The sequence below is a fragment of the Papilio machaon genome, chromosome W (assembly GCF_912999745.1).
Source record: "Papilio machaon chromosome W, ilPapMach1.1, whole genome shotgun sequence".
Taxonomy (NCBI): domain Eukaryota; kingdom Metazoa; phylum Arthropoda; class Insecta; order Lepidoptera; family Papilionidae; genus Papilio; species Papilio machaon.
The window spans coordinates 6202077-6225815 of NC_060015.1; the positions used below are offsets into that span (position 1 = coordinate 6202077).

The 23739-nt window shown below is 34.0% G+C and overlaps 1 protein-coding gene across 1 annotated transcript; it reads right to left on the reverse strand.

Annotated features, from left to right (window-relative positions):
• Positions 1-6588: 6588 nt before the first annotated feature.
• LOC106717265 (transcriptional repressor CTCFL) lies at positions 6589-15634 on the reverse strand. The gene is made up of 14 exons (XM_045685742.1): positions 15480-15634; positions 12344-12442; positions 11830-11969; positions 11098-11274; positions 10816-10988; positions 10158-10327; positions 9888-10024; positions 9599-9749; positions 9348-9514; positions 8732-8868; positions 8279-8513; positions 7910-8123; positions 6796-6965; positions 6589-6672 (listed from the first exon to the last, which is right to left on the reverse strand). Exons 2-14 carry the CDS (start codon positions 12438-12440, stop codon positions 6607-6609), a joined length of 2034 nt encoding a protein of 677 aa, XP_045541698.1. The 5' UTR covers positions 12441-12442; positions 15480-15634; the 3' UTR covers positions 6589-6606.
• Between the last annotated feature and the right edge of the window lie 8105 nt (positions 15635-23739).

Sequence of the window (23739 nt, forward strand, 5' to 3'; positions counted from 1 at the left end):
AAAAATTCGAGAGATGGATAATAAATATATAATGTATGGCATGAAATGGAGTTATTTATTTCTGGTACATAAAATTTATCTGAAATAAACCGTACCGTTACTTTTCCCTGGTAGAAAGGGCCGTTGCTCTTAGACTCTTGTAAACAAATCGCCTGGACCTGTTCCCAGTTAATCTGGTTGCTATAACAGATTGTTATCTCCTTGTTTTTATATTTTTATATAAAATAAAGTGCAAATAAGATAAGGGTAAGAGAGTTAACTTTTACTCGACTTTTTCAGACATGGATGAGACCAAATGTAATTTGAGTAAAAATTGTCATGACAAATATAAAAATGAAAGAATTATCATAAGAAAAGTTTCACAAAAAACTGACGACCCAGAACTCTTGGACACTAATTCTTCTACGAAGAAACATTTTATACCTAAACGTTACCTACCTAAAGTTTTTACAAATAATTATTCGCAGTGCGAGAAAGTTTCAAATAAATCGGTAAAAATAATTTATTGGCGTTGTACAACAAAGGATGGTTCTCTTCACTTTAATTTGTAAATAATAATATTAGGTACTTTAGAACTTTTCAGGCCAGAAAAAAAAGAAAAGAAATAAATTTACTAAAATTAACAAACCACGAATGTTAAAGCAACAAATCATAAAATGCCACTTGTCATCACATCGAGGAATGAGATTTATAGATGTAGACGAACAACAGTCAGTATCTTTGTTACGCTTATCGTTGGTTTCCGAGACCAAAATCCCTGTATAAAACATATTGTTATCAGCGTTTTGTCAAAGATAATGTGTTTTGGTCTTAGAAATCAACGCTTAGTCGTAGTTGAGTCGATTAGGAGTTTGCTTTAAGAACTATTTTCCTTAATTCAGAGAATGCATAAGAAATGTTGATAATTGTGGTAAAAACCTGACTTCTGTACATTCGATTGAATGTATTCAGTCTTTAACTGATTATGAAAAGATCGAACACCATAGACCCTTTTGGTTCAAAAAATGTTCAAATGAAATTAAAACAAAGAAAAATCAACAAAGGTGCGTATATCATTATTTATATTTAATTCAGTTGTATCCTTGAGAAACTATCAATGTTGCGGACAGGTCCGGTTTTAGCATTTCCAGCGCCCTGGGCGAATGTTTGCGGCTCCCCTTTTTATGAGGTGTTTATGAGGTCCTAGGCATCGCTTTATATCCGTTTCTGGCGCCTGGTCATCCCACCTAACCTACCCTCATGCCGCTACTAAAATTTGATTAAAAATTAGTATAATAATGCAACTCTGTGTGTTTTCTCCGACGTAACCAGCCAAGCTTGCGACACTGATATAGAGGAACAATGCGAACTTGTCATCGAAGAACATAACGCAGAAGCAGATGAAGTAACATTTAGTCTTTTTGAAATAATGACCGAAAAGCAACTCAAACACATAATATATGACTTAGAAAGTGCCACATCGTCTTACCATTCAAGTTTAAGACAAAAAGAAAGGTATGTTTTTACCATTACGTGATAATTCCTTTATTTTAAATTTTTTTTTTGTTGTTTGCTATTAATTGTTACATTTAATTTATTAGTACACAGACTTGTGTGGTACAAGATACAGATGAACTATATAATCTTATTTTGTCTGAAGACGTTGAATTAACATTTAGTGATTTTCAAACAATGAACGATAACCAGCTGCACGATATAATATGCCAATTACAAAATGCGTTGTTATCTTGTGATTCAATTGCAGCAAATCCACATAGGTTTGTATTTCCTGCTTTAGTTTTGTACAATAATTTAAAATACGCATAGAACTACATAATGTTTTTTATTAGACCATCTTTCGAGATAAATGAAAAACAGTGTGAAGATGATGATGATGGATTAAAATTTGGAGATTTTCAAAAAATGAGCGTGAAACAACTGAAAGATATAATATCTGAGATAGAAGCAATGAGTTGCTCCTTTTTTGATAAGAGTAATAGTTCCACATTGGAAGTTGAAACAAGTTCTAAAACCCAGTCAACAAACATTTCTTGTATTAGCAATGGAGTGCAAGAGTCTGTTTCGAGCGCTGATATAGAATCAAATCACGGAGGATTTCGTTTTTTAATACGTCCCAATACCGTTAATCTTCATAAATTCTTTCGATTTTTTTGTATTAAATGACTGAGAACTGTTAATTCTTTTGAATAAAGCATATAATCAATGATTTATTATTATTTTCCCGCCAGATTTACACCTTTCTTGCAATCCCTATAACAGAACTACATATATCACTGCTGGAAAAACTATTGCTCGTGTCTGGGTGCCAGCGCATTTCTTCGCAGGTAATTGCTAGATGGTCCCACATTAGCTGTTGTAGAAAAGGGCGCGCATTGCGCAAGAGTGTTGATACCAAAAATGTTGTGGCGCAGCGAGGACATAAAGTACAAATCAAAGTTTTTTATGTTTTATTTGCTTCAGAACTTATTACATATTTAATACACATGTATTACATACGGTTAAGTAAACTGTAATATGTGCTACCCTATAAATGCGCTAAAATATCTTAAGGATTTTTTTTTTGAAGATTATATTAAAAAATAGGCAAACGTTGCGGGGGTTTAGGGTTAGCTAACTCTGCAACGCTGTAATGTCAACGAACATTGACCTGGAATAGATTCTGTAAGACGGTTTAAGAATACGGAATTTACAATATGTCAAGATTTAATTTTAGTTAAAACACATCTTATCTGTGATTCTTATCTAATGATACACTGTCTACTGTACAATTTTGCACTAATTTTGGGTTTCTGAGACAAAAATTTCGGTATAAAACATATTATCTCTGTTTTTTTCAAAGATAGTGAGAGGACTGACCATATGTTTTACGGAGATTTTCGTCTCAGAAACCAACGATTAATAGTTTGAAAAAAACAGATGAAATCTCACTAAATTACAAGAACAGTTATATTTTTAATGCGCTATGTATAGCATTACGACCATACCGTCCCATATGTATTCTTATTAATATAAATATCTTATCATAGTGCATTTAATTAGGTATCTAAATTTTATTTCTGAAACAAATGTAAGCCAAGACATTTACCATCCTGGCCTCATCCGAAATAACAGATAATAAATTTAATGCAACATACATATTATATATTACAGAAAAACAATAACACAATTATTTGACGTAGAAATAATTTACAACATTTGCATTACCGATGTTTATCATACCACTTAAACTTCGATCATATATATTTATAATCTAAGATTAAACCAGAATGAACAGATCTGTAACTTTGAAGCAATAGCCACGTTTTGATGTCTTTCGAAGAAAATTTACTAGAGTTGCTATATTCAATTCAATTTCACAAAGGCCTGCCAGCCTGTATATATTTAAAGCATTGTTTTTTAAACCCTTCCTTAAAATAACTGATTCTGCACCTCAAAGTGCAATCATTTACAATGAGGACCTTATAGGAATGCCATCTCTCTTAAATACGGATTATAAAAAAATGCCGAAAACTTTTTTTAAATGACTCGTTAAATACATATATCGTGTTCATTAATAGTTCTTGTAACAATCGCCACAAAATAGATTTAAAACAAAAAATTGATTTTGATTTTGTAGCTTAAAATTCCTTCGCATTACTCCTTTATTACGGAGAGTTTTAAACAATTCATGACCCTGTTGACCGTCCTCGTGAAATTAAAAAACTGTGTATTTATTTTCACTTTCATTATGTGAAAAGTAATACGAATCTCTCCCACAGAAACCGTACATTTTGCCCGGATCTCGGTGCCAAGTTTTCTCTAGATCTATTTTGGATTGTACTTGCAATAAACATACATCCATCCAAACATTCGCATGTATATTTACTTTTAATCATGCTTAAGAAAAAACTATTCTGACTCAAAAACACATTCGAAAACCTTAATTGAAATGTATTATTTTTGTACGTAGTTCATTGCTGTTATAAGCACATAAAACTATCTGTAAATAGATCGATCGATTTTATGCAACTTTGACTGTACGGTAGCTGATGCATGCGAGAGCAACTTAGGTTATTTTTTCGTACTGACAAAGTTGCCGGCAACAACTAGTTTTAAAATAATAGAATTCATTCATTATCTTGCCGTCACTGTTATTTCATAGTCTATCCTTTCATTTTCTCTAAAATAAATTCATAACACAGGTTTCAAATAAGTCATATGTTAGTTTCAGCGTTTGTATCGCATTGTCGTTTTTCCCTGTCTAGAAATAGGCGCTAAAAATAATAAAACAAAAGTTTAAATTAAAATATAATATAATTTACAATACACTATATTACTTTAAGTAAACAAGGTTATGTTTATTGAATTTAGGGTTTTATGTTCAGCAAATAATTAAAAAAAAATTGTAAAGCAAACAAAAAAATGTTACAAAAGATTTAATAATTTTTTCAAATTACAATTATTACATGGTTTGAGTTTCATGATAATGCAATTATAAAATTATCTAGCCAACGTACAGCCTGGTCTTTGTTGTCGGTGTTTCATCTCTAAATTGAAATGAAAAAATTATAAGAAATATATTAAAATCTGAGCAGCGCCATTATTATAGGACGTGTATTACAATTTTAAATTTGACATTTTTGATTGACGACACGAAGGCGCTTGTCGCAAATATTCGTAGTAGGCCCACAGATATCTTTGTTTGCCTATATATATATATATATATATATATATATATATGTTACATATAGGAACAATATCGATTTTTTATAACGTGCTTTTATCTAAATAATGTATTTCACATCTTATATTTTTAAGTCGCCATTTATTTTGTTTTAGAAAAGACGGATCAGCAAATGTTGACACGTGTTTTTGGCTATTCCTAAACAAATAGTGCTACTGTTAATTAATACATAAATAATAATAATAATTGAATGTTTGGTTAAAAAAAAACTGGTTTTTAATATTATCAAAATATCAACGAAGACATTTATCGTTACATGGAAGTGGTTTAGTTTAAGTTGGAAGAAAAAAAAATGTATGGAACATAGCGAAAGGCAACTGTACGAAACGTTTACTTAAATAAATCAAAAAATAAAACAATGCGAGGCGAAAAAAATGTCCTACAATACAAAACGACATTTCTAAAATCGAAATTCAATTTAACGTCTTTGTTTTACTTCAGTGGTAAAAGAGCGAATTTATAACCTCAAAAATATACGAAACTATTTCATTCATAAATGTGTAACAAAACGTGTTTCCTATTTCACAAATAGTTATTTGCTTCTTAAAGAGATATGTGAATCGAAAATTATATTAGTCATTCTAAGACGTATAACTAACTACAGGGATCTAATGGTATTCCATTTTGTTACAAACTAAATTCAATGTAGAGTAGTTCATATATATTTTTAACGACATCCATATTTACAGTACAGTTTAAAAATTACTAGTTAATGTAATGATATCAATGTCTGTGCAATTCCTGATATATTTAAATGAAACTGTGAAGAAAACAATTGTATGAACTTTTTAAGATATTAATAACTTATAGTGGAACTTGATTATCTTAAAGTATAGGAAATGCAAACTAGTTCATATAAGTAATTCTAAAACTTGTTTAACAGCTTTTATATTTTATAAAACATTGTTAATTAAGGTCTATTTAAAAACAAGAAAATAAGTGAATCATTTCAAAATACGAATAAATTTTGGCGATATATTTACAATACAAAAAAAAAATATAAATATATAAAAAAATAAAAGATAATTTGAAGAAATACCTATTAAAATAAATCGTAAAATACAGAACTATTGTACAAATTTTGAACACTAAATATTAAATTAATATATGAACTTTATGTTGTAACAAAATATTTACAATAATTATTACTGAACTAAATGAAAATTAAATGTTACTACGACGGATTTAATTAAGTTTGAAAATGTAAGTAAATAACGAATTTTATAAAATTAAAACATTTACCTTTAGCCTAAATTGAACACCGACTATAAAAAAAGGAAACAAATATTTTAATATTTAATTTTATATTAATTATTTTTATTGCTAACATTTTTTTTTAAATACATTTAATATTCATCAAATATTGAAATCATCGAATTGTATATTATTAATGTATATTAGACAATCACAATTTATTATTACACAACATTTATCTAAAATCATTTTTTTTTAAATAAAATGACATTTTATATGCAACAGTATGAGGCGTGAAAAAATAACCATATTTTCTTTAAATCTTGTTGAAAACTTCATTGAACATGAGCAAAGGTTTAGTAAAACATTCCTATTGAATTAAAATATATACTTCAGAGTTTACAACACAATTCACAACAATAATTTTAAGGGCCGCAGGTTACTGTGCAGAAAAATTAATAATATTAAAAATTGAATAAACTATCTTGTGTTTTCCATGATGTCAATGAATTAAAACTTTTTTATATATTAACCACATAATTTTTTCTCATGATTCTTTCGTTTACTAGACAAACTTCAGAACTAAAAGTGTAGAATCTAATTTCTAGGATTGTTTTTTTAACATATTATACAGAGATATCGTGCATTTAAAAACATACTTAAGACATTTAAATCTAATTTATGTTTCTCTAAACTAAGTTTATAAGAACCTTATCTTCGTAAGGAACTTCATCATCTCCATCCTCGACATCTTCCTGAAAATATTAAATACTTTGTATTATATATAATTATATTAAAACTGTGTATTAAATATAATACACTAATATAAATATAGTGATAGTTATATAATAGTAAGTAAAAAATATATATTATCTTACATCAAATCCAAAACATGTGTCGACATCATTCTCCAACTTTAATGTTCTCTCCATTGACTTTTGCTTTTCTTGTTCATGCAGCAGCAGTATTTGATTATTCTTTGTGTCTTCTGAATCATCATCATCATCTTCTTCCTCTTCTTCCTCTTCCTCCTCCTCCTCCTCCTCAACTATAAAAATAAAACATTGTGTAATGTTTAATGTAATACATCCATGGCCGAAAGTTGAATAGTCAAACTCGGTTTTATTTGGTACTGTAGCTGTCGCCCTCGACTCCGTCCGCGCCATTAAAAAAAACTTAATAAGTAGCCTATGTATTCTTCCAGACTATGTTCTACATCTGTGCCAAAAATATTTGCATTTATAATATTAGTAAGATTATTTTTGGACAAGGCAGTTGCAGTTTGTTAGTGTATATTGCATTTCATTAGTATATCAACTATTTGATGTGATGATCGTCCACCAATCGTGGATGTATTCATCATCATCATCTCCCTGGCCTTTTCCCACTCACGTGGGGTCGGCACACAAGGTTATAAAACCTTAAAGTTTTGGCTTTAGTTTTTACGGCCGGCCGCCTGCCTGTCGCCAACCCTACTTGGGAGGAATTTGTTAAAATTAAATATAATATAAAATGAATTCAAAATAAAGCAAAAATAAAAATAAGTAAGAAAACATTATAAATAGAAAAACTAAGTTCTTGTCGCTGCAGTTACTGATCCCCATATACTTCAGTGGTACTGTTATTCTTTACCATCTCTATATTCTTGATAATCGGTCTTGCATTGGTCTTACAAAACAATCGTGGATGTATTATTATATTTAAAATAATGATGTATATATTTCAAGATATATATAAGTTTATTAAAGTGTAAGTTAAAGTGGTAGTTTAGTACTAATATAAAGAGATTGATTACTTATTTGTTTGCATTAAAAAGACTTCAAAATAACTGAATTGATTTTTATACATAACTTTGGGGAAGCTACACTATCTGGTTAACATAGGCTATATTACTAAATTTATTTTAAACTCTGCGATTAAAGATTATGATGAAGTCGAGCATTTTAAAAGTTATGAATAATCTTTTATATATGTATGATCATAAGCGCTTACCTTGTTCATCCTCTTCAATGTATTCAGGGGCCATAACAGTCACTTGCTGCTCAGTTCCATCCTCTAAATGTATCACTTCCAGCACAACATATTGCTGGTTGTCACCATCTGACACCGTCACATACTCACTCTGCAGCTCGTTGCCGCTCACATTCATTTTAATTCCAGAATTCTGATCATTGTCCTCACTGTCTGAGTCTTCTTCACGCACCTCCTGAAAGACAAATTAATAATAACATTTTAGCAGTTTCAAGAAATCGTTTATTCAAAGCCATTGTAAAATATAAAAAATATAAACTTTTAATTCCACATAATATTGAAAAGTAAAAAAAAAACAAGAAAGACACGCAAGTGTAGTTTATATGTTACCTTGAGTTGTCCATCGACTCGTTTAGCTTTCTTCTGACGGCCAAGTTTTAGTGCCAGTACTCTTTCATGGTGGCCTGACTCCGGGTCATGGACCGCGAGGTGCCGGATGAGGTTGCCTTTGTGCGCGAACGTACGATGACACTCGTGACAAGTGTGCGTCTTCTCTTTTGGAGGCTTCGGTACATAGTCTGGGTTATGATACAAGTTCTGATGTCGTCGAAGTAGCTGCTTTTGCCTGCAAAAAGTATTATCTGAATGTTTCAATCCTTTTGATTTGATCCAAAAAATGTTTTGTTACACTTCGTTATTTTGTGTTATTATAAAAGATTTGTATTTAGACAAAAGAACAGAACCATTTTTTATCAATTTAGTTTTTGTTAACAATTAGAGAAGTAATATAGACCACTCCATGTATGCAATGAGTTATTTTGAATGACAGTAAAGAGAAATCACCTGAATCTCTGATCGCATTGGTCGCAGACAAATGGCTTCTCATCAGTGTGTTTCAGCATGTGAGACTTGAGGCGTCGTATCGTGGTCGAAGCGTACATGCAGATTTCACACTTGAAACATTTCTCTCCTTCGTGAGTCTAAAATTTAACATGTTATTAACTATAGATTTAGTTTTTTTCGTGATTACTTAACAGATAGTACTTCAAGAGAATATGAAGATTTGAAAATTAGCAAGAATTATTGTATTTTTTAATGTATGTGAACTTTGTGTTGACAAATTTGAAATATTAATCGCTGGAAATTGTTCCATCGGCAAGGATGCCATAGTTCTTAAATTTCCAACAAAAATATAATGTGCACTATAGGCATAGCCAATAAAATAATAAAGTAAGATCTAGATAGAGAGATGGACAGACAAATGGGTTTCCCTAACAATCCTCTCATTCACTTCATTTTAAAAAGGGGATAAATATTGAGCCATCTTGTATGAAAGTAGATACATTGAATAATGTTAGTGACGCACATAGGTCCGTAAAGATTTCCATCACTTTATATTCATGCAGCTGTTGTTTGCTTCAACTTATACATTAAACATTGTTTCGCTTCAGACACATACCTTATAATGTACTTTGCAGGAATAGCGATCTGGAAAAGTTTTTGCGCATATCTTGCATTTCAGTGGCTTGTCCGAAGTGTGAAGTTTTTGAATGTGAATGCGAAGATCAGTCTTGCGGCCACATTTCGTTGGGCACAGTTCGCATGCATAAACTGGCTTCTCAGACACTATAAACAAAACTTGCTTATTAATAAATGTTAAACAAAATAAATTTATATTTAAAATTAATTATTAAAACTAAAAACTCTTACCATTATGTATAAGTTTGTGTGCTTTCAATGAGTTGGATTGGGTGAAGCACAAATTGCAGTGATCACATTTATATGGTTTTTCTCCAGTATGAGTTCTCAGATGGCGCTTCAACTTGAAAGTATCCGGAGAAGCGTAGGTGCAGTGCGGACACTATAAGAAAACAATTAGTTTTCTTAAAACACACACAAAATAAAATTAAAACTTTGTAAAGGTGACGTGAATTGTAGTAAAGGGTCGTTTAAAAGATGCACAAATTAATGTGTTGTGTTTTGGAAAAGTATTTCATACCTGATAGGGACGTTCCCCAGTGTGGCATCGGACGTGACGCCGTAATTTTGACAATTCTACTGAAGCATAATCACATTCGGTACATTTGTGAGGTTTTTCATGTGTATGCCTGTATCTGATATGACGCACCAATTCACCTAGAATAAATAACCATTCACATTAATCTATCGCTATACATCACATTTAATATATAGGATTACTAAATCTTTGTGTCTAAGTTTTGATTTAATTCTTGTAATGTAAAACAATATAAAATAGTATCAATCATACCTGAGGTAGTGAAAGGACTGTTGCAGTACTTGCAAACATGTGGTTTCACACCATTATGCATATTTACGTGATTCTGCAGTGAGGCAACAGTCTTAAAGCCTCGCTCACAAACTTCACACTTATGAGGCCTGTCTTCCGAATGAGATTTCATATGTCTTAGCAGCAAGTATCTACAAGCAGTAAATTGTATTTTGCAATAAAATTCCAACCGCCATTATACTGCCATCAAAAACAATATATGTACATTAATTACATACAAATGGCAAAACCGGCATATGTTTCACCTGATTTAAAATGATACACAACCTTCATTTTGGACAACAGATATTTTAATAGATATTAATAATTTGTTATTAAGAAATATTGAAAAAGGCAAATACATGAAAATGGTAGTGGCATACAATGTATTAAATGTGAGAGCTACAATAGAATTCAAAATTTTTTGAAGCAATCTTTTTGTTTTTATTTTTACTAATGTATTGCTGGTATCATGGTTTATAAAATGAATAGTAAAACTCATCTATTGTAAATACTTTGACTATTTGTTAAAAATCACTTTTACACAGAATCAACAATATTACATATAATATTAATATATGGAAGTCAACTCAGACAAAGTGATCAATTAAAAAATATAGATTATTGTTACATTACTTACCGCCTGTGGCTGGTGTATGAGCAAAAATTACATGTGAACCGCGGGCGTACATATTTCGAGTGCTTGCCTCTTGTCGTCACATTACTTTTCTCATTATCATCATCAGTGCCCTCTTGACCACCCTCTTCATCTTCTTCTTCAAAGTTATATACATCTTCATTATTCTTTTCACCCTAAAATAAATTACGTAATTTAATTACCACCAACCTATGTCTTACATAAAAATGATCCTAGTTCAAAACAATTACGAGTATAATATACCAGTGTTTATAAATGATCTACCTGAATGTTGATGTTAACAACTTGTTTTGGGTCTTCCTGTACAACAAGCACATAGCTCACTCCGCCAGAGCTGTTTTCCGAGGGCATCAGTGTTACTGTCTGGTACTCTTTAAAGTCTGATAAGATCGCAGGTTCTTCTTCTTCTTCTTCATCCTCATCTTCATCCTCTTGTATGGCCTAACAAGAAATTTTTAAATTGTATCATTTATAAAACTGTACATATTGTAATGTTCGGGTGGTCTGAAGGGGTTGGTAGAATGACAACCGGCAGTGAATGAAGATATTACTTATTTATTATAATTTTAAACACAACTAAGTACAACATTACCGGACTAACTTACATTTTCGGAGGAAGGAGTTTATATTCAACAATAATTAGAGATATCACATGAGAATTGTAAACAATCCGTCTGGCTTAACATCAACAACACATTAAGTGAGCAAACAAACAATTTAAGGACTTCGGACTGTACACTCATTATTAATTAGTGATAGTTCAAATTAGATACAAATAAAAATAGTGTAAATATTACAATATTGTAAATATTACAATATGACCAGACCAGGAAAATAGAAAATGTATCATTAGTAGCTTTATTTCTCTTTGATACTTTGACACAATTGCTTCTGCAACATAGCTTTCTATTTGCCTGGCTAGTCTATAATTAAAAAGATTATAATTTATTTCTTTGAATTAATTTGTAATTTGTGTGAAAATAATATTTTACCTACCTCGGCAATCTCATCAGTAACCATTGGTAAAGATACTATATTCTGGTCATCATCAGCTGGCTGATAGTAGTAGCGTCCTTCTTCATCCACAAAGTAAGCAATGCCTGAATCTGCAACTTCCTCAACCGCATTACTAGTACCTAAAAGATGTGACATACAATAACTGTGGAGTTCAACTGCAGTGGCACTTTTATAATTGCGCATTATAGTTTGTTTTGTCAGAGAAAGTATAGTTCTTTTCAAATATCTTGGCGGCCTAAAGTTATCGGTGTGCTGCACAGTGTCCTCCCGCCGCCAAGATGTCCGAAAACTACTGTAAGATATATGTAATTATTACCTCTTAACCACACTGCATTCATAGTGTGGTTCAGAGGTAAAATTCTTCTTATTGTAAAATGGTATGATGGTATGTAAAGAAAACAGAAATTGAGGTTATCAAATCCAATATTATTTGAGGTCTGCAGGAAAAAAAATTGAGAATCTTTAATATATTGTAATAAACCTTTCCTAATACCTGGCATAGCAGCAACTCCTGCTTCATTTTGTTGATTAAAGTTGTTTATAAAAGATTGCAACAGAGTTTTCCCCTCGGGTGGCTCCGGAACAGACATGACTGCAAAACAAAGCACCTTATGTAAATTTGTAGTAGTTATCAAGCAAACCCTTGGTAAGTACAATTATTTAATAAAACTGACACATCTTCAACACCCTGCTATGAACACTATGAAATGTTAGCTTCTTAAGTTTTCAGTTTGTTTTAGAGATAAATGTTTAAGGTTGTTTTAAAACTAAATTCTTATTAGCGAGATATATTTGACGGCGTATCCGCCAAAGTCAAATGACTGGTTGACTTTTTCAGCCAAGCGAAGCGTCACTGTCGATGGTTGTGAGGGCAGCCATTGAACAGTGTTGTTCGAGACGGCGCCCGCGCACCACGCTTGCGACGAATCGCTTAACATCTAATTAACAAATTAAATCTACCGCTTAATTAAGTTAATGTCGCGTTGGTTAGACACTACAGTGTTCATTCCACTGTGTATTTTTGGTTACTTAACCCTTATTAAACAACTGCGATTGCAACAAGGACTCGTAATCTGTTCACGCCCACCTGCCGACATACCCGCTTTTATACTCGCACAATATGATTTCTGATGAAGGCCCTCCTGCCCCTTCATCAGAAGTGGGATAGGCCTTTCAGCCCACTATCTGCTTTCCAGATTACTTTATAAGAGGGTAAAAAAACAAACGGCTGTTAATCAAATCTCTTGCGTTTTTAATTAAAATTTGCTCGGGATGCGTAACCGGTTTAGATCACGTAACAGGTCGAAAGGTACTCCACCTCTGCGAACAAACGAGTCTCGCATGAGGAGGCGTTGTGCCGGTCGTAATAGGAATACGTCTACGTCTAGTGATAGTGATAGTGATTAGTGAACGATCTTCGGTGCATAGTCGAAAACATTATCCGAGATTAGGTAGTGATAGAACGCGAGGTCGTGATCGTGCTCGTAACCGTTCTTCGCAGCGCCGCCGTCGTGTAGTTTCGTTCTTAGCCAACTATACTAAACCTAATTTAATGTTAGACCTGATAATCGTAAACCATTCATGACAATTAAGAATGAACCGCAAAGTTCTAGTTCAGATAAGAGATGTTTTGGTTGTGGTAAGACGAAAATTGTCGTCCGAGTCAGAGCCATTTATGTTGGATAACTTGTTCTGGATGCCTTGCAGATTGTGGTAAGACGATTATTGTCGTCCGAGTTAGAGCCCTTTAAGTTGGTCGACTTGTTCTGGATGCCTTGCGGATTGTGGTAAGACGATTATTGTCGTCCGAGTTAGAGCCCTTTAAGTTGGTCGACTTGTCCTGGATGCCTTGCAGATTGTGGTAAGACGAATATTGTCGTCCGAGTCAGAGCCATTTATGTTGGATGACTTGTTCTGGATGCCTTGCAGATTGTGGTAAGACGAATATTGTCGTCCGAGTCAGAGCCATTTATGTTGGATGACTTGTCCTGGATGCCTTGCAGATTGTGGTAAGACGAATATTGTCGTCCGAGTCAGAGCCATTTATGTTGGATGACTTGTTCTGGATGCCTTGCAGATTGTGGTAAGACGAATATTGTCGTCCGAGTCAGAGCCATTTATGTTGGATGACTTGTTCTGGATGCCTTGCAGATTGTGGTAAGACGAATATTGTCGTCCGAGTTAGAGCCCTTTAAGTTGGTCGACTTGTTCTGGATGCCTTGCAGATTGTGTTAAGACGAATATTGTCGTCCGGGTCACATCCACCAAAGGATTGACCTGTCCAATAGTACCGATTGTGAACAGTTAACCTACATGCTGTTTAGTGACAAGGCGGTGTCATCTGACTTAATTGTTACGAGACGCTCGCCTTAAGTCTTAAGTATCATATGAGGATTGTAATGAGTAGTCCGTCAGGATGCCGAACGGAATAGGTACAACTGCAGTTCATTGTTTCAGAGAATCGCCCGAGGACGGTCGAATGTCAGTCCGGCCGTGACGGCGTATCCGCCAAAGTCAAATGACTGGTTGACTTTTTCAGCCAAGCGAAGCGTCACTGTCGATGGTTGTGAGGGCAGCCATTGAACAGTGTTGTTCGAGACGGCGCCCGCGCACCACGCTTGCGACGAATCGCTTAACATCTAATTAACAAATTAAATCTACCGCTTAATTAAGTTAATGTCGCGTTGGTTAGACACTACAGTGTTCATTCCACTGTGTATTTTTGGTTACTTAACCCTTATTAAACAACTGCGATTGCAACAAGGACTCGTAATCTGTTCACGCCCACCTGCCGACATACCCGCTTTTATACTCGCACAATATGATTTCTGATGAAGGCCCTCCTGCCCCTTCATATTTTTAGTTTGTGGTCAATCTGAAAGGATTATATGTTTTTCGCGGGTATTCATATGTTTATAATTTAAAAGCTATGTTACCTTAGCTTACCACTATTAAACTATATACATAAAAGTGGCGGTTTAGTTATAAGATAGTCGTTTGTAGTTCGATCGAGAAAATGGTCCAGAAATTTATTGAGGTAAAAATGTTACATCAGCACATTTTCACAATAATGAAGGTAATGATTTAACCGGTATTTTAGAGAATTTCTTTGGCTTGTTTTGCCACCATAAATAGTACACTTTGTAATCAATGCATTTTATTCATGAAAGTAAATCTAACTACGTCCGCCATTTTATATGGATTGAATGTGTTGACTTAAGAAATACGGCCTTTATTTCAATCAGAAAACAATTTTACCTTAAATATAACTGTTGTACACAGGATTACAGGTTTATCAGAAAATAGCGCCAATCTAAAACGAATAGATGAAAACATTCACAGACGGCGCTGTCGTCAATACCATCGAAGATTTTTCGTAGTTTTTATATTTCACTGTCTCTATATAAATAATTCATTCTATAACGAACGTAAACACGTGGAATAAATGTTTTAACATTATTTTCATCGGCAATTTTACTTAGACGAAAAAACGTCGACACTTACATTTATGGAAGCCCTGGCTTTTAAAATAGCATAACACACTAATCAAACGGAAGGTAAAACTAACGCGTTGCTAACATGTGCGATTAATGTATATAAAATCTACAAATTGGTAATTAAGTTTATACCTGAAATTACACTATGCACTGGCCTGGCGTAACAATAATTTCAATGAGAGCCAAATGAGGGCGTCATAATCAATCTATTATGCGACAGTCACGCCGAAATGGCGGATGGCAGACGCGAGAACTACGAAAGAAGAGGTGAGGTGACGATGAGGACGTGACGACTAACGACAATAGTGATGGGCGTTGTTACATTGAACTAGTTCAACCATCACTTGATGATCTTTAAATGTATCAACGGTTAACCGATTTTTATTCGATTGGTTAATTTAAAAAAAATATATATATAAAGGTACCTTGTTTCTCCCTCGTTTCATTTCAAGCTAAATTAGGTAAACAAAATGTCAAATCGTACAAATGGCAGCCATAACTTTATTCTACTATTTTATTTATTTTGTAAAAATTGTGAGCTACAGTGGTTAAATTGTAAAATTTACCGAATCTTTTTTTTATTAATTATATATCTTTTTTTCATTTATTTTATAATTATTTTGGAAAAAGTGTTTTATCAGTAATAACTATTATGGAATTTTCGAGTTTATGCGTGAAATACTTTTTATCTATGGTTAAGTATTTGGATTTGAACCAGGTATAATATCATAAGTTGATTAATTTGACAACTTGATTTTCAAAAACATATCGTTTTCGATTGCTGACAGAAAATCTTTTAGAACTTGGAAACTATAGTTTCTTGTGTTTTATTTTTAATTTATAATACAAATAGAACTGTCTTAATTTTTTCTGCCTGGATTTTTTTCTTCTCTTTCTCTAAGTACTTTTAGTTAATTTTGTCAACCAGTTGATCAACGAGTTCAATCAAATTAATGTTTCGTTGCGGAATAAACTCGTCATCGACCCATCTCTAAACAACCAGCAAAAAGTAGGTAAAGCATAGAGGAAGTTAAAATGTTGCCAGATCATATGTTTTTTTTTACATTGTCTATAGCTTTTGTCTAGCAAAGAGTGTATAAAAGTTGGTCTAGTTGGACAATTTGACAATGGACTAGGTATGTTGGGTAAAATCGGTTATGAAGCTTTACGATTTTTGATGGTCGTTCTCATAGAACTTGGAATCAACGGTTTATGGTTAATCCTGTTTGATTATATTATTCCACCGTCGTGACATTTGTATTAATACATATTGTAGTTACTTTTATGTCAAAAGGAATGAAAGGTGTGAATATCATATGTATTAATTAATACGAGTGTCACAGTAGCAGAATTATAAGATAGGTTTACGGAAATGGTGTTCTAGTTGTTGGTATGAATTTACTGCTGCTTGGTACCTAGGTATTTAAAATACGTAATCTTTGCCACGGCCACGGCAATGCATCAGCAGTGTGTCCCGGCCCATTTTTAAGCTTTAGGCTCTTGATCTTGTCGTATGCCCAAAGAGCTTATAAATGCAGCCCAAAAAGACTAAGAAAGTTATGTGTGCGGTCAGTGGTGTAGCAAGAGCAGAATATCAAATTCTGGGCGGGTTATCTTCCACTAGGCTCAATTAGCAAACGAACATTTATTTTACTTTAATATCTATTTTTTTTTTTTTTATAAGAGAAAGGGGCAAACGAGCAACGAGAAAACCAAGGTGTTCATCGACGCCCATGGACATCTGCAATACCAGAGGAATCGCAGATGCGTTGCCGGCCTTTGAGAACTTGATACGCTCGCTTCTTGAAGGACCCTAAGTCGTAGCGGTTTGGAAATACCGCCGAGGACAGACCATTCCACAACGCGGCGGTACGCGGTAGAAAGCTACGCGAAAACCGCACGGTTGTGGATTGCCAGCCATCGAGGTGGTGTGGATGGAACTTGGCGGTCTGTCGGGTCGTCCGATGACGGAACTCGGCGGCAGGAATTGTTCCAAACAACTCTTCTGAGCACTCCCCGTGGTAAATACGGTAGAAAATGCAGAGGGAACTAACGTCCCTCCGCAACGCCAGAGTGTCGAGCCGATCAGTAAGAACTCGGTCGTTGACGATTCGAACCGCTCTCCGTTGAATGCGGTCAAATGGAAGAAGCTGGTACTGGGGTGCTCCCGCCCAGAGATGCGAGCAGTATTCCATGTGGGGCCGAACTTGCGCCTTATACAGCTGAAGGCGATGGCCCGGTTGGAAATACTGCTTCGCTCTGCCGAGCACACCCAGTTTTTTGGAGGCCAGCTTGGCCTTGTCTTCCAAATGACCGCGAAACTGAACGTCGTTCGATATGTCAACGCCGAGAATACTGATACTGGCTGAGGCAACCAGGGGAGTGCCCTCGAAACGAAGATCCACGACAAAGGGTTGTTTTTTAGCGGTAATGGCGCATACTTGTGTCTTTTTTGGATTGAAATCAACGATATTTCGTCGACCCCAATCCGAAACTTCACCCAGTAGGGTCTCCAGTTCAGACACAAGTTTGGTCCGGTTCTCATCGGCAGTAGCCCGAGAAACGTTAGCGCGGGCCGTGTACAATGCATCACCCGTGCTATCGTCTGCATAACAATGGATGTTGCTAATTTGCAGCATGTCATTGATATGCAGAAGAAACAGGGTGGGCGACAGTACACAGCCCTGTGGGACACCAGCATTAATTGGTTTGGGGTCAGAGCACGCACCGTCAACAACGACCTTGATGCTACGACCCTCCAAAAAGCTGGCAATCCAGGCGCGTAGTTTCTCGGGCAGCCCGTAGGAAGGCAGCTTCGAGAGAAGTGCTCTGTGCCATACCCGATCAAAGGCCTTGGCCACGTCCAAACTAACCGCCAGGGCCTCCCCCTTGCCCTCGATCGCCTCCGACCATCGATGCGTGAGGTACGCAAGAAGATCACCAGCTGAGCGACGTTGTCGGAAACCGTACTGACGATCGCTAATCAGATTTCTTTCGTAAAGTGGAGCTGTCTTTCCAGTGATTGATATACAGACTGTTGTAAGCCCCCTTCGTCGCCGTAATATATTTAAAAAAAATTATATTTTATAAATAATGACAAGGAATAAAGCTTCGCGGACCCACAAAATTACCGTTTTTGCAAGTATAACATTAGGTTAGGTCCCGGTTACATCATAATTGAACTCAAAATTGATTGTAAGAATTTTGTCTATTCGTCTGTGTGTTTATGAGCGCTAATTTATAAAAAAGCTTAACCAATTTGGGTTCTATTTACATGCATATAAATATAATGTAGTAAACCTCGCATAACATTTAGTCTTTGTTTTAATCGCTACTTACAGGAGTAAAAAAATGTATCGATTGAAATCGGCAGTTGCGGAGTTTTCGGGAACGTTAACTTTACTCAGAATAAAAATCGATTTTCGATTTACATATGTACGTTCTTACGGTGAAGGAAAACATCGTGATGCAACCTGCACATATCTGAGAAGAAGTTCAATGATATGTGTGAAGTCAACCAACCCGCACTTGGCCAGCGTGGTTGACTATGGCCTAGTCACCTCTAACTTGGGGTAGGCTCCGAGCCCCTCGGTGGGGACGTATAGTGAGCTGATGATGATGATGAACATCGGAATCATGTAAAAGAAACTGTTTACAGGATCTTTTATCAGTTAGTAGTAGTAAGCATCACTTAACTTTTAGTGTCAGTTTATCTGAAGTAGTGTTTAAAAATGTGTCAATTAAAATGTTCAATTTGGAGATTTTAAGTTCTTATATAAATTTTAATCCTCCATAATAGAGATCTTGTATATTAAACTCTTTTTAGCCGACTTCAAAAAGAAGGAGGTTATCAATTCGACTGTATTTTTTTTTTTTTTTTTTTTTTTTATGTGTGTTACCGCGAAACTCGGCCCCTGGTGGTCCGATTTTGATAAAAATTATTTTAATCGAAAGGAAGTGCTTGCAGGTGGGTCCCATTTTTTTGTTTTTTTTTTTTAAATAACTAGAAGACTAGTAGATTTTGAATATAGCTTCAAAATTTGTTGCGGAAATTAGGGACATTTTTGCTTTCAGCGCTTACGTAGGCTAAACTATAGGACCTACATAAAAATGATGTATGGCGAATTGTAGCTCTTTAAATGTGCTAAATAAAAGTCCGCGATAGCATATATCTATCTTTTATAGTTTTCTCACAATAACCATTTTTTTCTTTAGAAACATTAATTAAATTCATGCCCTATTTCCGACGCTATTATTCAAGTTCAGTATTAACCCTTATGTAAATAAATATGTTCATTATCAAGAGAATTTAATGTAGATTATATTTGCAATTGAAACTATATCATTCTGTCTAATAGTTTAGGAGATATCGTAAGAATAAAATTACGCGGAAACGAAAAATGCTACATCGCGTTACAATGAATAGCACAAATTTGCTTTCTGGGCTTACGTAGGTCAAACTATATGACCTACATTAAAATGATGTATCGAGTAATTATAGATCCTTAAATTTGCTAAATAAAAGTCTCAGGTGGCATATATCTATCATCTATGGATGTCGCACAAAAACCATGTTATTATGAACAAACTTCGATTAAATTGCACACGAAAAACAACGTCGTAAGCTTACGGCGCTATTATATTATATTCGATATGAATCCTTATCCAAATAAATATGTTTGATGGCTAGAGTATTAAATGCAGATTACATTAGCCTTTAAACTAAGTAATTCTGATCAATAGTTTGGAAGATATTAAATTATTAAAAACTACGCGCATTCGAATAATGCTAGTGCGGCGCGCGGCTGGACAAAATTAAAGGCACGCTACGATGTATTAGTTCGTTAATTTTCAATTTGTATACCGATTTTGATAATTATTTCATTGTTTAAAGGATAAGTGGTTATCTGGTGTATTCTAAATTAGTTTTTGAATTGAAGTACACACATATTAAATAGGAAAGTCCTTTTCTTTATTTGTCTTATTTATGTCCTTATACGTATTAAGGAAATTTGTAATTAAACTTCAAATTCACTAAAAATTGAGAAATAAAACAAACATTTTAAGAAAAAAAAATAGCCGACTTCAAAACAAAAAAAACTATCTCAAACAAAATGCGCTTAAAAGTAACTTAAAAAAAACAATTTCAAACAAAATGCACTCAAAAGTAACGTAAAAAAACAATTTCAAACAAAATTCATTCAAAAGTACCATAAAAAACAATCTCAAACAAAATACACTAAAAAGAAACAAAATAATGTCATGAAAACTTCTTTCTTTCTTTCTTCTCTCTTTCAAAAACCCTCTAAACTCTAAAGAAAGTTCTCTTCTTTCTTGTAACATGTCTATATTGTATAATTATTGTTATTTTGGAGTCGGTTTCGGCCTAAGTAGGGACATAAACGTAAGTATGTCTAATACATCTCAAATATAAAATGTCACCTATTTACTTCGGCCGACACCGACTGCGAAATAACAATAATTATACAATATAGACATGTTACAAGAAAGAAGAGAACTTTCTTTAGAGTTTAGAGGGTTTTTGAAAGAGAGAAGAAAGAAAGAAAGAAGTTTTCATGACATTATTTTGTTTCTTTTTAGTGTATTTTGTTTGAGATTGTTTTTTATGGTACTTTTGAATGAATTTTGTTTGAAATTGTTTTTTTACGTTACTTTTGAGTGCATTTTGTTTGAAATTGTTTTTTTTAAGTTACTTTTAAGCGCATTTTGTTTGAGATAGTTTTTTTTGTTTTGAAGTCGGCTATTTTTTTTTAAATTAATTTTTGCTCAATATTTTTATAACTCCAAGGCGCGAGACCCCTTGGAGTTAGGGGCCGTGGGTGACCGAACACACTGCCTACGCATTCCTTCACCTATGTATGAGGGATTAGTTAGGGCCGGTAATAATGCTACCTGCGCCTTGGGCGAGATTTCTACGCCCCCCTTTTTAGTATGGTGGGTTACGTAAGACTGTGTCATTCGCAGACATGTGGTGTACTTTTTGTGGCGGTCGCGCAATTGCGCCTTACTCTAACCCCGGTACTGGTTGTAGCAATAATCTGTTAGGAGGGTGTTGATGATTTTTATACACATCTTAAATATGTTATTTAAATATATCAGTAAATATGGTTGCAACATGGCTTTATTGAAACACAAAATTATCACAGTATTAATAAATCTTATCTATATAAACACAATTCTTGTATATTTCAATTTCATTTAACATGCATATAACTGAAGAGTACCTAAAACATTATAATTCGTTAAGTTATAACATGTTAAATAAATATATTAAATTAATCAATAAATTAATTAAAAAAAGTCCGACTGACAACACAACTACGACACTACGGGAAAACTAATAAGGAGTCATCCATTAATCACGTGATGTTTTTATAGCAACTTTTTGACCCCCACCCTATCTCTAGTGAAAAATGGTGAGATTTTATAGTCACGTGTATATTATAGTATAAATAATTAATTTACATAATCAGTCAGTAAATAAATACACGTGATATATTATTTTAACGCCCCCTCCCTCCTCGTGATAGTTCGTTATTCAGCTTCACGTGATTATTGAACGAACCCTAATTCACACTTGACAAACATTTAAGACGTCTAGGCTATAAACAGGTCATAATGCCTCCCAGACAAAGTAACATACGTTTAGCGATCAAAGCGATAAAATGTAATGAACTGACAAAAAAATTAAATAAGTTATATATTTATTTATATATATAAATATATATATACACATTTTGTCAGTTCTGCTAACGATGTGTAATCGAATGTTATTTTGTCTATGATTTCTGGCATTCGCTAGCGCTATTCCACTTACAGAAATAACTCCGCTTCCTTACAAAATCAAGTAAAGTGCTATCAAAGTTTTGATCAAATAAAATAATTAAGTTCGTTGTCACCATATGAGCAATAATCTAGCAAGTTTCTATGATTACACAACAAGTTTTCAATCTAATTACATTGTGAGCAATGGGAGGAAATTTATTTCCTCCGCTGTACACATATATGTGCATAAACCACGTGTTACCCTCCACAAAAAACTGCCCTCAAATAAGCCGGACAAAAACAAGCTTCCATTAAGCAAATATCAATAATAACATTATCAAAGTGTGACATTCAACAGAAAACCAATATATATTTATATATATATGTACACGTAAAACTACAACTACTTTTTCTTTCATTCCATTTATTTATTGTTTAAGTTACAAAAAATAATTGTATCAAAAAGGTGACATTCCGAATGCCGTGTGGCCACACACATTATCGATCGCCTCTCTTTTAAATTGTCTCAGTTTTTGCATATCCCATAAAATAGGGAAGATGGCAATTTCATTACGTATACGAAAATCCTACATACCAGTCATAATTAAGTACAGTATATTTACAAAAATTACACGACTCTGTCACGAATTGTGTATTATTTAATTATAATTGGGATTAGTCTTGGCTAATCGCAAAAACTCGGCAAATTGGTTAACCGTGGGTTTCTAAAGCTATAATCCCCGTTTAAATCATATTGTCATCTCTATTTTATCAAAGATTTATCAATTACAGGGATAATTACATATTTTATACAGAGATTTTGGCCTCAGAAACCAACGTTAAATCATTCACAAAGATTATTTATCTGCAAAATGGAAAGGTCACATTTATTGGTAATTGCACCTAGCGTTGCCAGGCGTCCGGATAAAGCTGGAAATAGGTAGGCTTTTTGATTGCGTGTCCGGCCAAAAATAAACGGTGTCCGGGTTGTCCGGCTTTTGTTAGGCTTTTTACATTTCGTAAACGAGAGTGGCCGAGCGCCGGCGACGAGAAGTCGACTGACGGTCGTGTCCGGCCTTTCTACCCAAATGTCCGGCCAAACTGGCTGGTCTGTCCGGGTATTAGGTTTGGCGACCTGGCAACCCTAGATGCACCGTTGTCAGTGCCCACAAGTACCCGATTAAATTCTTTATTGTCTGCAGCAAAAGACAGCCAATAAAGTGTCACCTTTACAAAGTGTCCAAATATAATAGTAATAACACATTAATCGGTGAATGCGATTTGCTGAGTCAAATAACAAATGGGCGGCTTACACGATTTGTCGGTGATACATCAGAAATACTTAATTGTTTACACTTAACACGTTAACATAGTGCAAACACTAGTAACAGTCATATACTTAACTAAATAAAGTTAAACGCATAGCCGTGAACTAACATTTCATACTAATATTCATATCTAAAAATGCTATTCATTTAACATTTACAGACACATCGCATTGCGCACAGCAGGCAAAATAATGTGTAGAAAAGTCGAAATTCGCGTAAAGGCATAAAGTAATTAAAGTCTATTCTTGTTTATTAAATAAAGCTCTGCATGTTGCAAT

Excerpts from the sequence above, each read along its gene's own strand:
- LOC106717265 (XM_045685742.1), bottom strand. The coding sequence starts at position 12,440 with ATGTCTGTTCCGGAGCCACCCGAGGGGAAAACTCTGTTGCAATCTTTT. Across the intron at positions 11,970-12,343 it reads AGGAGTTGCTGCTATGCCAG|GTACTAGTAATGCGGTTGAG; the intron begins GTATTAGGAAAG and ends CACATCTTTTAG. Across the intron at positions 9,750-9,887 it reads CTGGGGAACGTCCCTATCAG|TGTCCGCACTGCACCTACGC; the intron begins GTATGAAATACT and ends GTTTTCTTATAG.